Raw genomic sequence first — 24803 nt, 5'->3', positions numbered from 1 at the left:
ATTACATCTTTCCTGTTACCATATTATGACGCGTCCATCTATTTAATTTTCGGTATGTTGTGTGTGTGTGTGTATGTTGTGTATGCGTCTTATTTTTTTTATTTGAATATGGCTTAATATTATCCTGCGTTTTTTCCTATACGTGGTATATTTTTTTATATAAAAGTGGGAAAACGGGAAGAATATCGCCCATGGGCACATTGCCAGAAGGCTGCGGCCTCTTCGCCGGCCTTTTGAGAATTGGTAATCTTATACATATAATTGGAAATATTGAAAAAGTTTAGGATCTTCATGCTCTTTTGTATAATTGATTAGAATTAGTATTAGAACTAGGATTTTATTAGTAATTTCAGAAATAATGCCAGTGAAGTTTTGGTTATTTATATACTTTTTTACAAGTTGGAAAATAATAGTTCTTTTGGTTCGGCCTTGTAAAATAAGTATTGCAATTCAATGGAGCACCTATTGTTTGAACGACATTGCTTTTACCGTTTACGTAAAAACAACATTTGTGGTTTTGTTTACTTTACCAAGGTTTTCTTCCACTTGAATTATTTTGAATAGCGTTTTACGTTTTCATTGTCCTAAATACTTCCCTTATATGCGTACACTTTTGTTTTTACACGACAAACGCTAGGTCTGGAGAAGGCAGTATTCTCTGTTAATCGATCATTTCGTTGACACTTGACAAACCGATATAGATTATTATTATACAATTCGAAAAATATCCTGTAGGTCATACTTTTTCATGTAATAGGGCAGGCTCATCTGATGTTAAGTGATACCGCCCATGGACACTCACATTGCCAGAAAAAAATGGCTCTTTTCTTGAAGGACCTTAGTCGAATTGGTGCAGAAGAGGGATGTAAAAAATAATCGATTCTTGTACACGATTTTAATATTAAAAGTAATCGATTCTTTTTATAATTGATCAATTTAAAATCAATCATAGTCAATTTTTCATCAGCCACCTCCCGTCATTGTCTGGTCTTTTATAACCTCGGTCCTAAAGGACCTCGAACTATTAGGGATATTCCATCTACATCAATTGTTCACAATGCGATACGCTGAATAGATCCGATGCTTTGAAGATGTATTGATATACTCAATGCGTTGATGTTTTTAAATAAAATATCGAAAGGACCAAAACCAGTTAATCTTAAAAAAACTCAGGTTTAAATTTATTTATTTATTCGGAAACCAAACAGAAACATCCTTACAATAAAAACAAAGTCGAAAATAAAACACAAAACAAACACTAGATGCATCCATAATGGGTTACACTTATACAACCATATGATACATATAATTGAATAATATGTTATACAGAAACCCAAGGTTATATACAATAAAAAAATCGGTTGTCTGTTTACTGACGATAGTTGAAAGTGACAACGTCATAATAAAATACTGATGTAATGGTTGCATTTTCAAAAGGAAATTTTAATTTTATTTCTTTGATATATATTTTGTATGGATACAGAGGAGGTAAATGGAAAACACAATTGAATTAATCAAGTAACATTTATTTGTACGGATAAATACATTTATGTCAATTTTATTTGTCGATTGTGCGTACCTATTTATCGCTCGTTCCGCACTACAAGCCTTAAATGGAACGCCTCAGAGCGAGGTAACGCCGCATGAGCCATGTTTTTTTCGTGCGTTCAGCCGGCTCCATCGAATTAAAAGACGTTGTAGAGTAGCACAACGCAGTATTTTTGTGAAAAGGCACTAAATCTATCAAATTTCAACTAATATCTATCAAAACGAGAATAGATAAAATTCGATTTTGATTATTCTAAAACTTTAATTGGTGTTTATAGATATTGATTATTTGTATCAAGAAACCATGATAAATAAAATATTTAAGGTGTTTAATTTTGATATGAATTCATCTGTAAATCGATTAATAAACATCGATTTTTCAAGCTAAAAAACAATCAATTAATAAAAAAAAGTTTTTTTATGCCTAGATCAGAAATACTTCAGTACACTGATGAATAGAGAATAGAAGGTAAGGTAAATAGAGGGTAAGGTATACTTTAAAATAAAAAACCAAATATTGTTAAATTTATTTACTAAGCTTTAAGAATGCACAGGTGTTGTAACATTGAATCCTTTATACATAGGCCGGGGGGAGGTGAAATGAATCCGAGCAAGCAATATGACAATTTCAAAGGTGGAATGTTATTATGAATTGTTTTGTTAGTATCATGAGCTCTCTGGGACCTTAAATCTATATAATTAAGATTTATTTTGCAATATGTAAGGTCCTGCAATATAAGAAGTATGCTACGAGCCCATGAAACGAGTGAACACTTAAATTATCTATAGGCACACATAATTACTCAATTTTGCTAATTATAAAATTCATTATACAATACAATGAATTATCACAAACTGAATCGTACATGTAATGTACAAATTTTAATAATACTATCTTGCTATGAAAATGCACATATAATACGTGTGAGCCAAAATATTAACTAAGTTTGCGTTCAGTTAAAAAATAAAATAAACAAAATCCTTTCACTTGGCAACTGTCACGTTGACATTTCTTGTAGGTCACATGACAGTGACAGCTCTCATTTTCAATGTCATAGGCATTGTCAAGCTTCAGATTCAATAGTTGTAGATTTAGAAAGGCGTTTGACAAGCTCTTTCAAAGGAGTTATTAATCGATAAATTATAGCACTGATCGTTTTTTGAAAGCCAGTGACATATTATTTACGACTCGTAGCTATTAATAGTGCTTTTTAACGAACGCAAACTATATGAAATCCACCCATAGGAGTGGCTAAGTACCTTTCCATGAAAGATTATGTGGGCACCCAAAGCGTGCTGCAAATTGAACATACATCTTGAATGTATTTAACAAAAATTGAGTTGCAAAGCATTTTTATTAATTTAGGCCTACCTATGGGTGATTATACTAAATACGGCCTAAACCCAACAACTAAAGCCCATATTCCAGGAACCGTTTCAAAATCTATATACGTTTTGAAACAGGTTTTGGAATTTAAGCCTTGAGGTACAATTAGAGATACATTTCTGTTGTTTCACATAAGTGTTACTGTGTAACTAACATACAGCAATTTAATTTTTAAAAAAGAGTTATTATCGAATTCCTAAGACATTTGTCGAAGCGTCCAGCGCTAAATAAAATGAGATGAGAAAATTTACTGCAGACAAAAAAATTTACCCGGTTTCTATAATCTAACCACTCGTAAAAGATATAATTAGTTAAGAAACGCTGTTTATTACAAATTAATAACAGCGCCATCTACTGATAAAATTGCACTTTGTAAAAGTTTGACAATACAGATACATAATTTTTTTAAATAAAAATCACCACCCTTTACTAAAACGAAACGAAACAAAATCATGACACCTTAAAACATTAGTTACACAATAATGAAATTATACTGTATTAGATAATTTAAGAGCATTTTATACTGTTTATATTAAAATTATACAAATACAGGAGTTAAAAAATATTTTATTGCAACTTAAAATTTGGAGACTAAGTGTTAATTGTACCTCGCTGATACCCCTCAATCAACGTCCATTTGCTCCTGAGTGGTCTGTTCGGGGGCTGGCGTTTGGCCATCGCCCGCCGTGTTGCTCGCGGGGGGAGGAGTCTTCTCCTTGGGCTTCGGCTTGCTGAGGATCGGGTTCACGATGTTCTCCAACGTCTGTGAATTCAAATTAAAAAAAAATTTGATATTGCAAGTGCATTTTTTTTTCATTGTCAGGAAATGTGAAAATCAAGTTGAAATTTTTTGATATTCAAGTGTATTTTTTTTTTCAATTCTAATAATTCAGGAAATGAAGAATGAAGAATTTTATGTTCCCCATTTCAAGTGGAAAGTCCTATACAAGAAGTGATTTTTTGTAAATTTTAAAATTTTCTTAATTAACTGGAAGAGATAGTTAAATCAACAAGTTCTTAACTTTATTAATATGCATCAGAATCAATTCAATTACAATTGGCCTGTTTCATTGCATCACAATCAATTTACCTACAACTGTTTTTACAAGACAGAAACTTATCTGCAATGATACCGCATGCGTTGCCATTTTAATTGCTGCAGTCTTATTATATAAGTAAATTGAACTCTCAATAATTTGAATCTCTAGAACTTTAGGTATTTTTAAAACTTCTTTAGCGTGACTGAAATCTCTCAAAAAAAATTACAGATTTATTTTCAAAAGAAGTTTTGGTTAGAGGATTCCTACGAAAGGAAGTAGGGGATTGCAGTAAATCTGATACCGGGACGGTCCCTCTGGTCGTCTATAGTAAATCCAAGCAATTAAAGAACATCATACCTGTCTCTCCTGTCTAATCTGATGAGTGGTGTAGGGCGGTGCCTGATGAAGAGGCGCATGGGCCAGCGCCTGTCTGGCGGTTTCCAGCCAGTTGAGGGCGTTCTTGCTCGCCTCGCACACCTTGGCGATCTCCGCTTCTGTTAGGTGAGCGTATCTGGCTTCACCGGATCTAAGGAAATCATAATATGTAAACAATTTTTGTAACAGACCAAGACTTATAAAGCTTTTCCTTAGTTAATATGAGATTCTTAGAGTTAGAGAAGGTAACAGGTATCGTCATCAAGTCAAGATAAATCTAAACTGTTTACACACACTAAAAGAATTTGATTTTTTTTTAGTATAACGAGTGATTTCACCTTAACTAATTAATACAAATATTTTTGTGACCATTTTAGAGAACTAAAATAAAACTAAATCAAATTCTAGTCAAAGTCTGTCAGCTCTCATAAACCATTTACCTACTGCGTCTAACTTTTGCGCCCTAAGGTACAGTTAAGTATTACTTCACACAATTTTTGGATATTCTTGACAAAAATATAGGTTTTAATTATAAGAAATAATCTGAAATGTTTTTTTTTTCAAATCATATAGCGTACGCGTGTACGTATAATGTACGTAAATTTGAAAAACGGGCTAGTCTATTAAAGAACATATCAATAGCTACAAAAAAATGTCCACCCGTGCGAAGCCGGAACGGGCCGCTAGTATTTAATATAATAACAGGAACCAAAGCCATAGTTCATACAAGTTCAATTCCCTTCCCTTTTAACTGCGTATGAACCCATTATTTTGATTGACCTGACGTACAACGTGATTTCCTGTGGGAAGCCACTAAACGGGATAATCTAAACGGATTACCCAGCTTCTACTCACGACACTTGTTTATATTCAATTACAGCGAGACCTACAATTTGTGCCTACGAATCACTGATGACGTCACACCTAGCGCTAGCAAACTATTTCCCGCTAAGCATATACATATATATATATATATATATATATATATCGTAGCCAACTAGCTTCATTCAATTCAATTCAAATTGACGCCATGGCAGAAAGTGGATGTAAATTTAAATTAACAGTCAACAGGCTAGGCAATTAATTAAACGCCATCGATCAAAGTCATCTGCCTAGCTGTTTGATTAACTGACTGAACATGTGCGCTAGTTAAACGGCGCCGTGTAGTTATGCCACATTTACATACAGTATACTTAAATATCGCGTATACACATTCACTCTGCCCACTTCCCTGCTCAATACGGCTGAATCTAAATGCGGTATTAAACATGTGTCTTGAGTAAGTAAATATTCACTTTTTGTAGTCACACAATATTTACCTTTTTGTATGTAAAACATAAAAATACGTAGCATTTTATATTTATCGCGAGGGACGGAAATCGCTTTATATGGGGCTTAGTATGATCAACAAAGTCAGAATTAAATATACTTACCATTTACACTAGTCAAGAATAAGAATAAATTTTGTTCATCAGTTTTGTTTTCACCGCTTATTTTAAGACGTAATTAAAATACACAAATACCGCGTCAAATTTGTATAACTGAAAAATTACCTGTATTTTTTTCATATGCAAGTAAACAATTATTTTTACTTAGTGCATTACTTTTAGAAAAAACGTACTACTCAATAAACGATTATTTGTGTGAGACATGGTAATTTATACAAATTTAATTATGTATGATAATTGACTTAATTGATATGAATCTGACTAATAATGTAAAATCTAAACTAAGATAAATTTGCGCGCCACTGTGTGTGGCAGAATATGCGAACGACTGACAATTGTACCACCTTGACATTTTGTACCATATTCGTGCAATGAATAAATTATTATTATTATTATAATTATAGGATGTTACCTGTACTGATCAACAGCCTTGTTCGTGAGCTGAATTGAAAGGGCGAAGTCGTCCAAGGCACCGGGGCGAAGCTCGAACTCCAGACGCCTCTGTTTGATTGGCTCTCCCTCCGTTCGGAGCTCCGCTAATTTGTCACTGTATACCTGTACAATAAAAAATAAAATAACGCCTATTGCCTGCTTTTTACATGTAAGTTTTGTATAATGAAATAAAGTGTAAATTAATAAATAAAATAATTTATTTTAGCAAATAAATGTACATAATTTTAAACTAATACAATAGCCTGAAATCGAACTGAAGTTAGAACACAAATAGCAGGTTAGTTAAAAAATATTTATGCGTATTTATTTACGTCAAAGACAATATATATGACAAGACAAAAATAGGGTGATACCACCAACTTCCGCATCGGGTTCCGCAACCTCCTTACTACATACAAGTCATAAAAAAACAAACAAATTTGGAGCTGTTTTAATGTGGAGCCGTGATTCAACAAATTTATTGTTAATTTTAACAATTGAATATATTGAGACTAAGAAAGCCGGACTGAGTATAATGCCTTGGCGTACACTCAGTATTAATGTATTCCGATTGAAAGCATTTAGCACCGTTAATCATTTACCAGCATCAAAATTATTTCGTCACCAACACTACTAAGAACAGTGTGGAGTAAGCGATTTTTGTTAAATTATCTTTACTGTATATAAGGGAGTTAAACTCAAATGCAAAGAGAAACAACATTTAGACTTTAGAGTTTGCTATTTCAGTTGAAAATCACTTTTATCCAATTTATTTTATTGTCAATGCAAGGAAAAAACTTCATATTCAAATTTAAAGTTACTGACATAATATACATAGACAAACAAAACTAGTCTTTTCCACAGACTAACAAACGAAACTAAACATTTGTAAAAACAAAATAGATAATTAATAATCTAATTTAAGAAATATAATTATAACTTCCTACGCGTTGAAACAGGAAATCAATCAAAAAAATTTAATTTTTTTATGGCTTATACAAATATATTGAGACCTCCCAAATTCCCGCAACATACCTGTCTCTTCTCATCCTCGCCTTCGTCGTACAACCACTGCTCAAGTCCATCCAACTTCTCGACCAAACGCGATCGCAAATCTTCAGCGATGAAGTCGTGTAACGTATCGCCTTCGGAAACCTTTCCTCTTAGTTCGTATACGTACTCTTCGAGCGCGTTACGAGCGTCCGCACGTTCCTTCTCTTGGCGATCTTGAGCCTGCATTTTTCCCTACAAAAGATTTTAGTAACATTTATTATCATAAATCATATTTTTGTGCGCAGCGTCAGGCCTCAATCATGTGTATTGTGTAACTTACAAAAAAACAATTGATACATTATATATTTATCATACGTATTAATTATTCAATTAATAAACTTTCCTTCTGTGCCTATTGGTGAAGGAAAGCTTTGTGAAATCGTTTTTAATGCTAGACAAAGTGACAAAGAAAGTCGTGGTGCTAGGAATCTTTTTTTAATTAAAAAAAATATATATTTTTATTTACATGAGAAACTTAATATATACGAACTAGATACAGGTTGTCATTAACCGTCCTAATTTAGTCTGCTAGGCTCATTCTGATATCTTTAATTCCCCTTTTGAATTAATTAAAGGTTAGTTAGTTATTCAAATACATAATTTGTACGCGGCTTCGGCAAGGAAGCAAACTCGCTCGACAAGTATGAGTGTAGTGTGTTTGTCTTCTTTATGCACATGAGGGTAAATTTTTTTACGGAACGTCACTAAGATCTGCAGCGTATTTGTCGAAGAAAAAGAAAAGAGGGATTTAAAGTGAGAAAGAAAGATCGAAAAAACAATCACGCTATTGGTTCATGTATTCCTAACATATTAGATCTGTAGATGGAAATTCTGCCGCATAATAACATGCAGTAAACGTAACAGTGAATGCAGATTAGCATGTAAACAGTGTGAATATAGATATACATATATATTGACTGATCATCACTGGTACATGATTCTATGATCTAGTGGGTTTTTTTACTTTTACCTTAGTAATTGATTTACAAAGAAGTTTCACTTCTGACACGCACTTATATGTATATTAAATAGTTATCCACATAGTTTTGGGTTCTTGGTAGGTTTAATTTATTTATTTTGTAGTGTTTGTATAATATAATATGTGATTTAATTTGGCAAAACTTACCTCTTGCTCCAAATAGTTGTTCAACTCCGTCTGAGTGAAGCCGTGCGTCCGAGCCTCAATCGGCAAATCGATAGTCTTCACAACGACCTTCTTTTTATCCTTCTTGTCCTTTTTATCGTCATTGCCCTCCTGAAATGAGCACAACCGATTCATACCACAAAGACACAACCCCCACCATTGGCCGGGCATCACCACCCATTTGCACCATCACCTTCAAAAAGCTGTTAAAAAAAAAACAAAAAAAAACAACAAAAACATGCGTGGACACAGAGACAAACCTTACTTGAAAATCTTCGGGTATTCTGTGCAAATGGGGCCTCCAATGGTGGGGAAGGGTTAATGTGGTGACTGTTGCATGGGGCCTTTGATAGGAGAAAATGGGGTTGCCATGGATACCAGGATATCAAATATTAATGACAATTCGAAAGTCAACATTGATTATCATGGTAAGAGCTCTGATGCCGTCCACGAAAACGTTTGAAAGTTGTTTTTTTTTTAATTTAAAGGGAAACGTATTCGTGGATGACACAATGACAACAAAGGAGAAAGGAAAGTCTGCATCAAACAGAAGGGAAGAGCAAGGGAACTGCAACAGCCACCACAAGTCCACAAAGACTGACTGACATACCCCAATCAACCATTGTCCTACTCTCTGTGTCCACGATTGTTTCTGCTCTTCTCTCACCTCTTCGGTTCCATTTTCCTGTTTCTCCTGGGTGTCCATCGGGAGCTCCTGTCCGCTCGCCTGGACATTCTCATTGGAGTTCTCCATCTCCACATTCTCTTGGGCGTCTGGTTTCTTTTCGACGAGAGACGCAGAGGCGACCGTTATGATTCCGTGAATGTTTACTCGGACTTTGAGTTTCACCTTTTGGGATTCACCCTCCGGGGTCGGTTGGACATCTTTGATGTGCCATTGACCTGTTAGGTTTACCAGTTTTATAACTAGATGGCGCTATTCGGTTTTAAAACGCGGTATCGTTAGAGCCAAGGAATGCAATATGCCTTGGACATATTTATGTATCTAACAACGTACACCTACAATTATATATCTTAAGGCACACGTAGAGTATTACGTAAATACCGTGATCTAATATCTATGACTCGTAATATACGTGAACGGTGTATTCAAAATTATTTTAATACTAGCGGCCCGTCCCGGTTGCGTACGGGTAGACTAGTATTATTTAAACATTATTTGTAGATATTGATATGTTTTTTAATAATGTAAAACAGTTTTTGGTTTACAATCAATAATTTTCATAGAGCATGCGATGAAAGCGATTTTTTGTACCATTATTGTAGGTTTATTAGATCCTTATTTTCTTGCAATTAAAATAGCCTATATTAGTCAGTGATAATGTACCATTTCAATGGTAAAATAATTTTTAAAATCGGTCCAGTACTTTTTGACCGAACAAACATACATTCAAATCTCTTTATAATATTAGTATAGAAGCATATATATAAAATGAATTAAGAAAATACAGTTCAATTGAAAACTTAAATTGACGACATAATTAACATTCATGTTATTAGATTAAATACTAATCCGATTTTGATGAAATGTCTATTCTTCAGATTAATAATTATAACTCAGTTCCCGAGAAATGCATGGACAAACAAGTATCAATACTCACCAATGAAGGTGTCAGGGTACGGAATTTCATCAGAGTAATAAGCACTGACAGAGAATGGTTCCCTTCTGTAGAAGGTCAGCATTTTTGAAAATGGCGCTGCATGGAAAGCCGGGAACACCTGTCAAACAATCATATATTATTTAATTTAATATGATACATTACAAGAGCGCTACAATCTGGTGATCAACCATCTGTGACTGACACTGTCGACTTATTTGGGTCTAAGGCCAGTTTCACCACTGTACAAACCTAAGTTAAACCGTTAAAACCACAACGATTGAGGAGAAAAGGTGTAGTCGATACTTTTATGTTCTAACTTCTACGGTTCTACGGTTGTATAAAATAATACTATTTTTTATTAATTAGAAAATGTTCATGTATTACGTCACGCAATTTTTGGAGATTCTTACGCCCCCCCACCCCTTTCCCCCTCATGTAACGCACCGTAACGTTTTTCTGTACCCAATAGTAAAACGTTTCGACCCACCCATTGACTCATTAAACATAAAAGTTGCCATTTATAAGGTGTAAACGTAAAGTATTAACAATAACGCATATTGCCCCCCCCCCCCACAAATTGCTTACGTAATACTTGAACGCTCCCTTAGGTAATAGCATCATTAAATAAAAAGTAAAAACGTAACGGAGGTAATTATAACCTCCATATCGCCATCTTCGCCGCGATCAGCATCCCAGGCGAGTCGAACAGCGTACGGCTGAACGTCCGTGACGTTGAATTCGCGTACACGCACTGCGGGGCTTAGCATCGCGCACTGCAGGGCGCAACCACGGGCGACCGCTTCGTCCTAAACAATTAAGTATAATAAGCTGTTCTATATATAGCAAACAAATAATATAAAACCACAAGCATTCAATAATTCAAATTATTTAATAACAAGTTACATTTTTAGCAGATATTTAACCCCTTGAAGTCACCGCTCTTTTAATGGTTTAATAAAATAGTAACTTAACAAAAATTAAAACCATAATACAAGAATATAAGGAAATCCATTTTTGACCATCTGAGATAGACATCTTAATCCAAATATTGATAAGTGTGTCATAAACATATCAACGGATTGTACTAGCTATCTGTCGATAGAAGCCATCCATGGTAGGTCGGATCGGTGTATGTGGATAGACCTTTGTATAAAAATGACAGTTCAACTGTGCCAATACCCTATCTTAAGATTTTAACTTACACTAGTTTTTAAAATAATTAAAAAGCTATTTTACATGTTTTAAACATAGACATGTATATTTAAATATTATATTAAGGTTTTATTTACTTTATTTGTTTTATATTAATAATCAATATGAGTGTAAAGAGCAAAGAGATTGCATTATATCCGTCACCAAAAATGGATTGTCTTCGTAGGGTTTGGTTATTGGGATGCATATAGGAGATTTATCAATTGTCACGGTTTGATCTTAAATTGTTTTCAATTTCTGAAATCTGGATTAATTATTGGGTTCGGGCGTTAGGGATGGGATGGGAGGTGGAGGGTGGTAATGTAAAATAGTGAAAAGTATAGCAATGGTTTTTTTTATAATAATAATTGTATTCACATTTACAAGACATATAACAAGTGTTAATGTCTCACATGTTGAATTAATTTGATAAAGTTCAGTTATTCTTAGAAGATACATACCTGATTAAGCGTAGTCGATGGGACTTTACCAAACACTTGTTCCAGGAGTGCTTTGACGGCTGGAATTCTGGTTGAGCCACCGACTATCTCCACAGAGCTGATATCTTCAGGCCGCAATTCTGTAATTAAAATTATTTATTAGTTGGTTAAATTTAAACAGACTACATCAAATAACAATAGAAATAAACTCTATATTATTATTCAAACTAAACCTAGTTCTAATAGGTTAGTTAAACATCTTAAGTAATTAATTATAATAAAATAAATTAAAAACAGAGATTTGTCCACTATATATATACTATATATGTATTTTGTATTAATTATTATAGACTGATTGTAACCCCCTTTTAAAACAAACTAGACCCACCGCTGGAGATAAGATGATTATTAATAATTCTTATTTGTTTTATTTTATTTATGGTTATTTATTTAAGTTTTCCTTGAATTGATTGCTTATGATCTTATGTAATTGTGTGTTAAATTTGTGATGTCATATTTTTTAGGCATACACATTGTTTTGGAACATATAAATTTAGCACGATACTAAAGTAAACACGATAGTATTAGACTGTTAGGGGGAACAAAGTTAGTAGGGGCAACTAAGTTTGCATATAAAAACCAAACTTACTGGCATTATGAAGTATGTTCTTCAATGTCCGTTCAACCCGGCTAAATGTCTCCGCACAGATTTGCTCCATCTGCGTCCTCTGCATTTCTCCGGTCACATCCCGCTCTTCCATGAAGCACTCAATGTTCAGAGGAAGTTTGGTGCTGTTCGCAGACATTTGCTTTTTGATTTTCTCAACTTCTTGCATCAGACGAAGGTATGCCCTGTATGGATATAAACGGATTTAGAAATATGACACACAAAGTCACACAGAACTGCAATCAAACATAAATCTAGTTTCAAACTGTCAATCCATTTTCTGTATAACATTTGAAAGCACTCAAAATCAGATTGTGTGTGTATTTACCAATTGCATCATATTTGTAAATATGTAAGGAACATGTATACTAACAATACAGTAATGTACTCCCAGAATAAAATTACGATACATGTATCGTAATTTTATTCTGGGAGTACATTCGTCTTCCCATATAATTATTTAACTATTGTATACAAATATAGTAAATCCTATTTTAAAAGAGTCAGTGTGGAGTCTCTTGCCCATTCTCCTCCACCCGAAACTACCTTTTAGAAGGGGCAACTATAATCATCTTTATATTTTATTTAACATCCAAAAGTGCCATTTTAGGTGGTCTAATTGGAATAAATTATTTAATTTTTACTATAAGCCCTGAATAACTAAACAATTGTAATTATCAGTCTCAAGAAGCGTACAATCATATGACAATAAACACAAAAAAAAAACTTTATAATCCCTTATCATTCTAAGACTTAGTCAATTTTCTATTAAATTAATTTGCTGATTATCAAATGTACATAGTTATTTAATTTTATTAGAATTTGAGAAACTTAATTAAGTTTTATAAAGAATGTTTCATACTTCTGATTTTTCTTGGGATCCAGTTTGTATCTGGTAATAAAATCTTGGCAGAAGTACTCAGCCAGGGCTGTGTCGATATCCCGACCACCACAGGATGCATCGCATGAGGTGGCCAGTATACGGAGCTTGCCCTTATTAAATGCACAAGCAGCTACCTGTAACATTGAGAACCATCTTTAGCAAAAGATTTTTATAAAAATTTTAGGGCCCTATTTTAGCACGAATTGTCAGTGTCCCTGGGATTCATGTCATTGGGAGCTGAAGCACTGAGGCGCGCCGGCCCGTAATAATAATTAGTTATGTAAAACATTAAAAACAAAAATCAGTGGCACTACAACCAACTTAGGTCTTGGCCACAGATTTCTGAATCTGTTTCATGATGATTTTTAAATCTAAGGCAAGTAGGTGATCAGCCTCCAGTGCCTGACACACGTCATCGACTTTTTGGGTCTAAGACATGTCGGTTTCCTCACGATGTTTTTACTTCACCGTTCGAGCAAATGTTAAATGCGCACATAGAAATAAAGTCCATTGGTGCACAGCCAGGGATAGAACCTACGACCTCTATTTTTTAAGTTAAAAAAGAAAGATTTGTTATTTTGAAATAATTGAACAAAAACATTCAAAGATACCAGAACTATTAAAATCAACTTAAGTACATTTGCAAATAAAGTATTTTATTAATAATTATTTGAGTAAAGCATCATATGAATAAGATTATGTAAAAATATATTTTAATAATGTTATGACGTAGTTATAAAATAATTGACTATGATGATATGATGGTTAATATATTCTGGCTTTTAATTATGTAAAACAAATTTGCACACCATATACTTAGATACCACTACATTTTTCTAATAAATTATTCTTTATAAATAAATATATCATGCATATTATCTTAGCAATGATAATTTATAAGTTGTATTAAAACAACAGTTATTTGTTAAACATATTAAAATATGCAGCAGCTGGCAACTGCTTGCCCGTGTACTATAAACTCAAAATAACTTTATTCATATAGGTAACCAAATACACTTATTAACGTCAACAGAAATACGTTAAATTGATTCTAAATTTACATTTACTACCAGTTGGCAAGTCAAGGGCGTAGAGCGAGCAGGAAGAACTGGCAAGAAACTCTGCGCCAGTCTTTTTAATCGCCAAACGATCCCAAGGATTAAGATCAATTTAAATAATCGTAAAATGTATAGAAAAGCTTAATTTATTTATTTAATTGCTTTACTGGAAATCGAACCCCATTTGTTACAATTACTAATTTGTGAGATAAGCTTTTAAATATGTGTAGCAGTTACCAAACCCAAAATCTATATACTTAGTCTGGCCATAAATACTGATCCATTTAAAAATAAACAAAATATTTAATTTGAATTTTGAATCAGTCATTTTTATATGATTGTTCATTACGTTTTCTCATTTTGGCGCCAATACCTTGTTTCATATTTTGCGATATTAAAATGCAGTGGGGTGATGAAGAGAAAAGAATCGCTGTGATTGCATTACACAAAGTAGGTATGGAGCCAAATGCAATTTTTAAAACTCTTCATACGCTTGGTATTAGAAAAATATTTGTGTACCGGGCTATTAATAGGTACAATGAGACCTCCTCTGTTTGTGACAGAAAAATATCTGGCCGTCCACGTAGTGTTCGTACAAAAAAGATGGTCAAAGCAGTAAGGGAAAGAATTCGAAGAAATCCTGTCCGCAAGCAAAAGATTTTATATCGGGAGATGAAGATAGCACCTAGAACCATGTCGCGTATTTTAAAAGATGACTTAGACTTGTAGCCTATAAGAGACGTACTGGTAATTTCTTAACTGATAATTTAAAAAAGATTAGGGTGGTAAAATCGAAAAAAATTCTGAAGCGGTACGCAAAGGTAGGTCACAGAAAAAATTTGTTTTCGGATGAGGAAAATTTTACAATCGAGCAACATTTTAACAAACAAAATCACTGTATTTATCCTCAAAGCTCTAAAGAAGCTTCCCAATTAGTCGTCAGAGTGCAACGTGGGCACTATGGGCGTGGTGACTGAGCCATACTTTTGTGAAAAAGGCAGCAAAACTTCAGCAGAAGTGTATCAAGATACCATCCTTGAGAAGGTAGTGAAGCCCCTTAATAACACCATTTTCAATAACAAAGAATGATCCTTCCAGTAAGACTCGGAACCGGGTCATAAAGCTCGGCCTACGCAGTCTTGGTTGGAAATGAACGTTTCGAACTTCATCAGCGCTGAAGACTTGCCGTCGTCTAGTCCCGATGCTAATCCGCTAGAATATGATTTATGCTTAGTTTTAGAGAGTATGGCTTGCTCTAAACAGCATAATAATTTGGAGGCCCTAAAACAATTCGTACGATTGGCAGTGAGGAATTTGCCCATGGAAAGAGTGCGTGCTTCTATTGATACCTGGCCTCAACGTTTTAAGGACCGTATCGCAGCCAATGGAGACCACTTCGAATAAGCTTTTTATATTATAAATTGTTTTTTATTTATGTATTAAACTAACACACTGTAAAAGTAATAAATGTTATTTGCAACAGAAAAAAAATTATTTTTCTTTGTTTCAGTATTTATGGCAAGACTAGGTATAAAATACAAGTTAACTAAATATATTAAATAGGAACACAATTCAATCAAACTTCAATAGAGTTCTTGTGGTTTTGTGGTAATCTTATCTTTGAATGTAAATGTTATAATGTTAAAAAAAACTTAATTCGAAAACATTGTTTAGAAATAAATATCTACATACTAAAAAAAATTATAGACCTCATCTCAGTATATATATTCATTTATTGTCACTGTTCCATAGAGATTGGAAAATGGACAAAAAATATACTAAATGATCATAAACTTCGTAACTGCCAACCATTTAATATTCAACCCACCGATTCGGTAAACTCTCTCAAGAAAATATTTTAATTAAGGTTTCGACAAGATAGGCACAATCAAAATATTTTAGATTTTATTAATGTACTATAATGTCAGTAATGAAAAAGGATAGACATATATAATATATATATATACATTTGTGTTTTTGTATGTTTGTTATCACACAAAAACTCCTGGACCGATTCAAAATTTTCTTCAACATTCGAAAGCTTGCATGTGCAAGCATGTTCACTGATTGACAAAGGTGAGTTTTTATAAAATTGGGATCCCTAACAAAATGCAATAATGTAACCCAAGGTATGAAAAAAAAATATCCATAAAAATCTGCCATCGCCTGCGCTGTGGAAACTATTGATGAAAGAACAAAAAAATGTTGTACAGTATTTTAGCCGTATTATCTACAAAAATAATGTTTTACCCATGGGTTATTGTATGTTGACCTATCCTCTATGATAGGTGAAATGTTGTGTATAGGAACGTTCTAATACATTGAAGAAAATACATCTCTTCTGGAAAAAAAACCAATTTTTTTATTCTTAACAATTTATAAAAATCAAGCTAATATTCCTGGACGGATTAAAAAAAATTTCATTACCCACTTGAAATCAAGAATTTGTTTTTAAATTTACTAATGTCGGATATTTTACCGTAAATGACGTAACGAATTTAAAAATGTATTAGATATATATTCGTTGTAAAGTAAAATCTGTATATTGATTAGATTATCAATGTAAGTGTGTATCTGATAATCTGAATGGGAGTAATAAGAAACTAATACTATGAAAAATAAAACTTTTATAACAAAATATATCTATAGTTGGACTATAAGACGAGTTCTGTATCTATGCAAGTGAAACCGCTAGGCATTACTAGTAAAATCCTAAAAAAGTTTAACTAATCTGTATAACATTATTTACTGAAATTCACTGGGTGAGTTAGTAATTTAATAAAATATCTGTAGACTAATAATAACCCTCTTTTTGTTAAAGCACAGACATTATTTTTTTTAAATACTGTTATACTGTCTTTCTATTAGAATTAATAAATAAATTTAATTTGTTGGCAACTGTACCATGTTATACAAACATACATTTATCTATAATAATAAAGCCCGTTTAATTTCCAATTGTGACAATAAAGATCATAATATATAGCTTATATTTTTTACATTTTATTTATCTTGTTATATATCCTATATCTTAGCTACATTTAATAAACATGTTATTTTCATAAATCAAACATATGTAAACTTATTCTTACCTGAAGGGAAGCATGACCGAAGTCAACAAAAACAACATTTCTTGATTTTTCTTCGGGAGCTGGCAAATCTTGTTTATAGATACCGTATGCTAAGGCTGTGGCAGTGGTTTCGTTCATAAGACGCAAAACGTTGAGTCCTGTAAAATGTAAATTCTTGAAATTTCTGGAATCATTTTCCACAGAGTATGCTTCAACTTCAACTTTAAGTGTTAGGACAAATGTTTGTTTTTAATTTATTTTATTATTCTCTATTACTCAAGATGTCATATGGAACACGGTGTAATGGTTGCAGCTCCTTACAAACATTATGTAAAAAAAACTTGGCGATTAAAAAGAGAGGCGGAGAGTTTTTGCCAGTTCTTCTCTTCCATTCTATGCCCTTGATTTGAGAACTGGTAGTAAATGTAAAATTAGAAGCATTTAATGTATATTTCTTTTTTGACGTTCACAAGTGTACATTAAGTTACCTAAATGAATAAATTATTATTATTATTGTTTAAAGTTAGACTATACTTGGCTAATATCTTATATCTTCGTGCTTTATTAATTGATTTATAAACATTCAGTTATTTAGGTGGAAATGTCAAATCAACTTACACCACATGCTTGCTAATATGGTGTTCATTTAATCAAACTAAACAAATTACATAATTACTGGATATAAAATGTTTAATTACTATAATTTTACAAGAAACTAGAAGAAAAAATTAAAAGGGGACACTTATAAATCATAAAAAAAATTTATTAGTTTATTTTATTATTATTTTTTTGTTTCTTTAGTTGTTTTTCCTTACTAGGGTTACCTGTAAGAAATTGTTTGTGCAATAAGGCCGCCCATTGCATCACTTTTAATTTTTCTTTAAATGTACCCAAGTGTAAATAAGTAATTGTATAATTGTAAATTAAACTTAATAAAGTATTTTATTGCAGTAAGCACTAGTTAAGAATCCAAACTTGACTATTAAAACCACATTTCTAATATAGAAAATACATGTTATAATTATTGTCAACTTTATTGATTGGAATATAAAATTCAGAAACAACAATGATTGTACACTAAGGTCAAGGTTAATCCATTGTAAGTACAGAACTACAAGGGCATCAACTTATTTTGATTGTTACCATTTACAGAAATCATATGGTTTTAAGTCACATATGGTCTGTTACAGAATATGACATCACTATTAATGTTGTGTATTTAGAGTAGATAACTTCAAAGAAATGTCTCAATAGCTAAATTTCTAAATGTAATCTCCCTAAAAGTTACCAGATTTAACTATAATATAAACTATATAGTTTCAATGTCAAATTTAGATAATGTTTTCTACAAGGCTGCCAGTTAGTAACATAGTTTTACATGCTCATTAATTTCCTTAAAAATATTTAAAGTATAGAGTATTTTTATTATGACTGATTTTTTTACATTGATTAATAAACTCCAGAGAATCCAAGACATACCTGCAATTGCAGCGGCATCAAACAGGGCATTCCTCTCTGCATTTGTGAAATAACTAGGAACAGATATAACACAGTCATTGATTGGTGTTTGTAAGGCAATAGCAGCAGACTCTTTCAATTTTGTGAACAGCATAGCAGTTATCTGTAAAGAAAGAGATGTTAGAAAAGTTAAACTGGTTTGTTTTACAATTCAAAAAATCATCTGTAGGCACATAACATAATTGAGGGGTATAACCTCTGTGATTAAAGAATCTTTAAATTTCATAAAATGTGTTTAGATATATAAGGTATGTAAAGAATTACATTGATCTTAATCTAGGTCATAAGTAACCTATTGAACTTATTCCAATGGATTTGTGTGTCATACATTTAGAATGAGGTTATATCAGATAAGAATTAAAGCCCTACCTGTTCGGGACTGAACACATTATCTTCTCCTAAATAATTAATCCTTATGCCAATTCCACCATCCGGCCTTGGTTCAACCTTATATGGGAAGTGTTTCAATTCTTTCTGAACATAAGGGTCAGAAAACTTTCTTCCTAACAGTCTCTTGAATCCAAACACAGTGCTTTTCATGTTTGTAACCATTTGGTTTTTGGCAGCTACACCTAATATACGGTTCTTTGGTGAAAAGGCCACACATGATCTGAAATGTGACAAAAAATACTTAAGTAACTTTTTTTATAAAATATGTTTGTCATAATAAATCCCTGAACCCAATAAATGTGTCATGTCATGCAAAACTGTTCGCTATCTTTTTTAATTGCTTAACTACACGCTACTTCTTAAGATTATAAATTTATACTAATTATGAGAGTATCTTCTCCAAAGACAGTGAATAATAGCATTTTCTTGAATATGGAAAATTTTACTTACGGAGTACCTCGTAGACTGTAATCATTAGCTATTGTCTCAATGCCACCTGCTTTTGCTACAGCAATGTAACAAGATTCATTACCGAAATCAATACCTATAACTGACATTGCAGCCATTTTATATAAATAACGATTCGATTAGGGGAAATTGAGTCACAGAAATCTTTTTATTTAGAGTTTTAAAAAACACGTTGTTATAGGCTGACAATTAGTTCGCAAAAGAAACGCCGGTTTCACAGAGAACACTTCACTTCACTTGAGAAAACTGACCAAAATTGTGATTCTTCGGCTCTCGCTATTTGCTTTTGACAGTTGTTACTGGATCCATCTAAACCCCGAATTTTCTAGAACTACAGATTACAAATAACAATTGATGGACAACTTTTCAGCTTCAAATGGCCGGCTGCGATATTCCCTCTATATTATTTTCGCAAAAGTGTGAACTTTAGAAATCTGAAGTTATTGAATAATTTAGAAGAAACTTAATTTTAATATAGTATAACGCCAAATGGTTTTTAAGAACCGACTTTAAAAAGAGAAGGTATTTGTAGTCAAAAGATTATTAATAAAAAAAGGACTACATAAAAAAAAACTTAAATATTTTGTTAATCTTGTATTATATCAAGTAATTCATCGGCATTATCGAGAAAATAAACAATATCTATCACCTGTGTATTCTTAGTGAGGAATCTGTACTTTAAACGCTTTTTTAGACTGTGGATCTTCTTGAAACTTCAGACTTATACCACTTGGCACTTCATATTTCATAATCTGTTTCTGTGCTCTGGTTGTTACTTGTTACCAAGTAAGAGTTGCCTCATTCTTATAAAAAAATATTTGCTAATATTTATTTTGTTACTGTTTGAACATTTAAGTATTTTTAAGGTATGTAGGTCGTGTTAAAATATTTTGTCTACACTCTACAGTATTAAAATTTAGTTTAATAAACGATAATAAGTTTACGTGAATAAAACGCCTGACGATTCACGACTTACGCACGACAAAACGCTTCGAGCAGCGATTGGAAGATACGTATAAGTTTTTGTAGTAGTGGAAATAATATCATTTACCTTAAAGCTAGTTGTCGGGGTCACCTTCACGCAGTAACCGTCAGCCAATCAAGAACTGATACACTGAACACACTATTCTCGCTCTAATAAATTTTCTTTAGTTAATAAATCGTGCAAGTTTTCTTTACTTTTCAGTATGAGTGGTGAACCTCAAGCAAAGCGAACGAAAATGAGTTCTTTGGATCAATTAAAGCAATATTCTACAGTAGTAGCAGATACCGGTGATTTTGAAGGTTAGCAAGATTTTTCGTTATTGCATTTTAAAACATTTTGTACTATAAATTTTTACAGTATATTAAATATATACTTACTTTACTTCTCGATAATCTTTGACCTTTACACAACCCTTAGGCATGTCATATAATTTTATTTTTACTTCAATGAAATATTACGTATTTACTGAAGTTTAGAGAAAAAATTAAATACATAATAAGGTATATTATAACATTGTATTGTGTTATACTTCTTAAGTATGCCTTTATTATTTGATAATATTGCATTCTTAATTTTAGCTATGAAAGCATACAAACCCACTGATGCTACAACAAACCCAAGTTTAATTTTGTCTGCTGCTGGAATGGACCAATATCAGCATTTACTAGATAAAGCAATTAAATATGGCAAGGACTGTGGGGGGTGGGTATTCCGTTGTACTTTAGTAATTAGTTGTGTAATTAGTAAAGACAAAGTAACTTTAATTTGTCAATTGTTATAATGATAGGAATTATTGTTTATTTGTTCATGGCTTAAAATTTTGCAGAGAGGACACATTATTTTAATGTATGTAAATAATTATTACTCATATGTGCTAGTCATTCATATAAAAGGAAAAGATATATCATGTGATAACACTGTAAAAATAAATTACTTTGAATACAATAATTTTGGTTTTGTTCACAAATTAACATTTATGTTTGTCTCTACTATGCCTTCATGTCGTATTAATGTGGGACTACTACTTGAAAATTAAAAAATGTTTATTTACAAATTCTCAAAGACATAATTAATTGATTGATATGTTTATTAAAAATCTTATTAAACAATATTTAGACACATAATATTGTTATTGGCAACCCAAACATTCGTTTTCAGGAATTTAGATAACCATTTAGAAGTTAGAATTATTTTCGATAAAAAAAGTGTTATGTATCTTTATGTTCCAGTACAATCGATGAGCAGTTAGCTGAAACATTGGATATGCTTAGTGTTTTGTTTGGCTGTGAAATACTTAAAATTATTCCAGGAAGAGTTTCTGTTGAAGTAGATGCAAGGTAAAATTTGTTATCAAATGCTATTATACTATAATTAGTATTGTATTGATTTTAATCTACCGATCTTGTAATTGATATAGATTTTTATTTGATTTAGATTGTTATCATTGTTTCAGATTATCTTTTGATAAGGATGCTAGTATGGCTAAAGCTGTAAAATTCATTTCCATGTTTGCTGAGCATGGTATTAAAAAGGAAAGAATTCTTATTAAACTAGCATCTACATGGGAAGGAATTCAAGCTGCTAAGTATGTATAGTATATTAAAGATAAACCGGTGACACTACATCCCTCTGTGGATTTTGCCTTCATATTGCATATATCGTTTTGCTTGGTGATCAGCCTTGTATGAATTTGTTGTAACTATTTGAAATTATGAATTTCTCAAAAATGCAATTTTGTTACACGAGCATGAATTTTTTTATGCATATCAATCAAAAAAAAATAAGTGCACTACTGTGAATAGAATGTACTTACAGGTTCACACTGTGGCACTTATCCCACTTTGTCAACCCTGTAGATATGTCAATATGCAGTGTTGACAAAGTAAAGTATAAGTAAAGGTATATACTATTATAATCATAGTCAGACTCATAAAGCTTATTATTTATAGGGAGCTAGAAAAAAAACATGGCATTCATTGCAACTTGACACTCCTATTTTCGATGTACCAAGCTATTGCTTGCGCAGAGGCTAACGTTACTCTTATCTCTCCATTTGTTGGAAGAATTCTGGACTGGTAAGTTAAAGCTATTATTTTTTATATAGGAAACCATTTGTTAAAACAAATCTTAACACAAGTTTTACAAAAATTAAATTTAAAAAAAATAATTTTGTATTTAAAACAATCAAAGCTTAAAATTTGTCTTTAAATAATAGTTACTAAAATCATCAACCTGTAAATTTGGACATAACATGTTGTGTTTAATAATATGTCTAACAAAATAAAATTATATTGTATAAAGTATGATAAATATTTAACAAGTTGGTTAAGTTATATAATTTATTTAGTTATTAGGTCTTACGGTTTATAAAATTTACAATATGCTATTTTATTGAAGGTATGTTGAGCATACAAAGAAGACCTATGCAGCAAAAGAAGACCCCGGAGTACTATCTGTGACTCGTGTCTACAACTATTATAAGAAGTTTGGATACAAAACTCAAGTTATGGGGGCTTCTTTCCGTAACACTGGGGAGATAACCGAGCTATCTGGTTGTGATCTTCTTACTATCAGCCCAAAATTGCTGCAGGAACTGGCTAATAGTGAACAGCCTATTAAAAAGGTAAGTACTATTTATAGTTTAAGTCCTTTTGATTTGTTAATAACATTTCTTATGGCTTTTGATGTTACTTCCATGAGAAAAAATTATTTGGAACATTTATTAACTATGTTTTGTCATACTAAATATTATAAGAATTAGATCCACAGCAAATTATTCATTTTACTTATTTTACATAAACTGATAGTCGCTGATAGACAAATTCACTTATCGAAAGTCGGTCACCGTTGGGTGAAATGTATTTGTATGAAATTCATTAAATAAAAGATCACATGACAAAGCGTGAGCTAATGAATTAAACATTTAATTCAGTATGTTAATGATAAAAAGTATGTTTGGTTTGATATTAATAAAACCCCTTTTTAGGTGCTAGATCAAAAAGTGGCTGCAGAAAGTGATTTAGAAAAAATATCTTTATCTGAAGCACAGTTTCGTTGGCATCTCAATGAAGACCAAATGGCCACCGACAAATTGTCAGATGGAATTCGTAAATTCGCCGCCGATACGAGAAAACTGGAATCACTTATCAAAGGAATGCTTGCTAAAAAATAATTTTCAGATTTTTGAGCGTTTTGTGATTAGGTATAGGTAAAAATGGAGGGCCAATTATTTACATTCCTGTTTTTTATATATATTTGGTAATGTTAATAAATAATTGAAAATATATTTTTTTTTAATTTTTCCTAAGACAATATTGATACATATCAAAAAATTCATATCACACCTATCTTACATTGTAATGTTCAGTCTGGTTTTAAAGCAAAACTGTTAACTGTCTTTTAATTTCGATAAAACACCCAACAATTCAAAAAACAATAAATCGGTATAGAGATTTAAACAATTACTAATTTTATAATGTTTATCTATGGCACATTTTGCATTTTAATTATCTGTGGTAGGAGTGTCGCGTGAGAGGCGCGTGCGCGGTAATTATAATTTTCGGCGCGAAACGTATTTTCTATGAATTTCGTGTATAATTATTTTTTCTTGCTCATAATGTATCTAAAAACTAATTGAAGTTACTATTAAATTGCATTTCAATTAATGAACTAACCAAGCCTATTATCATAAATTTTGTATATAAAATATTACGTCTCACATGAAAATATAAATTTGTTTTCAATTGGGAAAACAAATTTATATTTTTTTTATAAAATTTAAAACAATACGTAATTGTCCATAGCGAGCATAGTCCATCTCGAGCCTATTACTAAGGTTATTAAAAAAAAAGATTTGTGTGTTTATTACATCTATAAACGGGACTTCGGTATTGATAAACCAATGAATTACAGACGTAATAAAACCTGAAATGAACTTGTAATAATGTATATATATTGTAGGCAAAATTGGGTGACAAAGCCAAAGACAATGTCCTACATTGTAATTGCCTGTTCATTTTGCTCATCAAACCCGCATCTCAGATTCGCATCCGTAGAATAGGCCACTTGATATAAGAAATCGCG

General features: G+C 32.1%; 2 protein-coding genes across 4 annotated transcripts; one reads left to right on the top strand and one right to left on the bottom strand.

The window, feature by feature from the left end:
* Positions 1-2063: 2063 nt before the first annotated feature.
* On the bottom strand, positions 2064-20033 carry LOC110992903 (heat shock 70 kDa protein 4). Of its 2 annotated transcripts, none has more exons than XM_022258895.2 (15): positions 19718-20033; positions 19247-19487; positions 18839-18980; positions 17381-17517; positions 13210-13364; positions 12330-12532; positions 11702-11820; positions 10709-10855; positions 10050-10167; positions 9038-9330; positions 8410-8517; positions 7266-7475; positions 6211-6353; positions 4333-4501; positions 2064-3698 (listed from the first exon to the last, which is right to left on the bottom strand). In XM_022258895.2, exons 1-15 carry the CDS (start codon positions 19831-19833, stop codon positions 3558-3560), a joined length of 2442 nt encoding a protein of 813 aa, XP_022114587.2. In that variant the 5' UTR covers positions 19834-20033; the 3' UTR covers positions 2064-3557. The 2 variants fall into 2 exon arrangements, with proteins under 2 accessions (XP_022114587.2, XP_022114588.2); XM_022258896.2 differs by having other exon boundaries at positions 8410-8538; positions 9095-9330.
* A 425-nt stretch (positions 20034-20458) lies between these two features.
* On the top strand, positions 20459-24004 carry LOC110992869 (probable transaldolase). 2 transcript variants are annotated; one of them, XM_022258845.2, is made up of 8 exons: positions 20459-20601; positions 20922-21019; positions 21299-21422; positions 21950-22057; positions 22174-22305; positions 22670-22795; positions 23118-23343; positions 23707-24004. In XM_022258845.2, the coding sequence occupies exons 2-8, from the start codon at positions 20923-20925 to the stop codon at positions 23890-23892; spliced, it is 999 nt and encodes a 332-aa protein (XP_022114537.1). In that variant the 5' UTR covers positions 20459-20601; position 20922; the 3' UTR covers positions 23893-24004. The 2 variants fall into 2 exon arrangements, with proteins under 2 accessions (XP_022114537.1, XP_045489155.1); XM_045633199.1 differs by lacking the exon at positions 20459-20601 and having other exon boundaries at positions 20797-21019.
* Positions 24005-24803: the final 799 nt, after the last annotated feature.

This window comes from Pieris rapae, chromosome 22 (assembly GCF_905147795.1).
Source record: "Pieris rapae chromosome 22, ilPieRapa1.1, whole genome shotgun sequence".
NCBI classification, from domain to species: Eukaryota; Metazoa; Arthropoda; class Insecta; order Lepidoptera; family Pieridae; genus Pieris; species Pieris rapae.
This window is presented reverse-complemented; position numbering and strand designations above follow the sequence as displayed.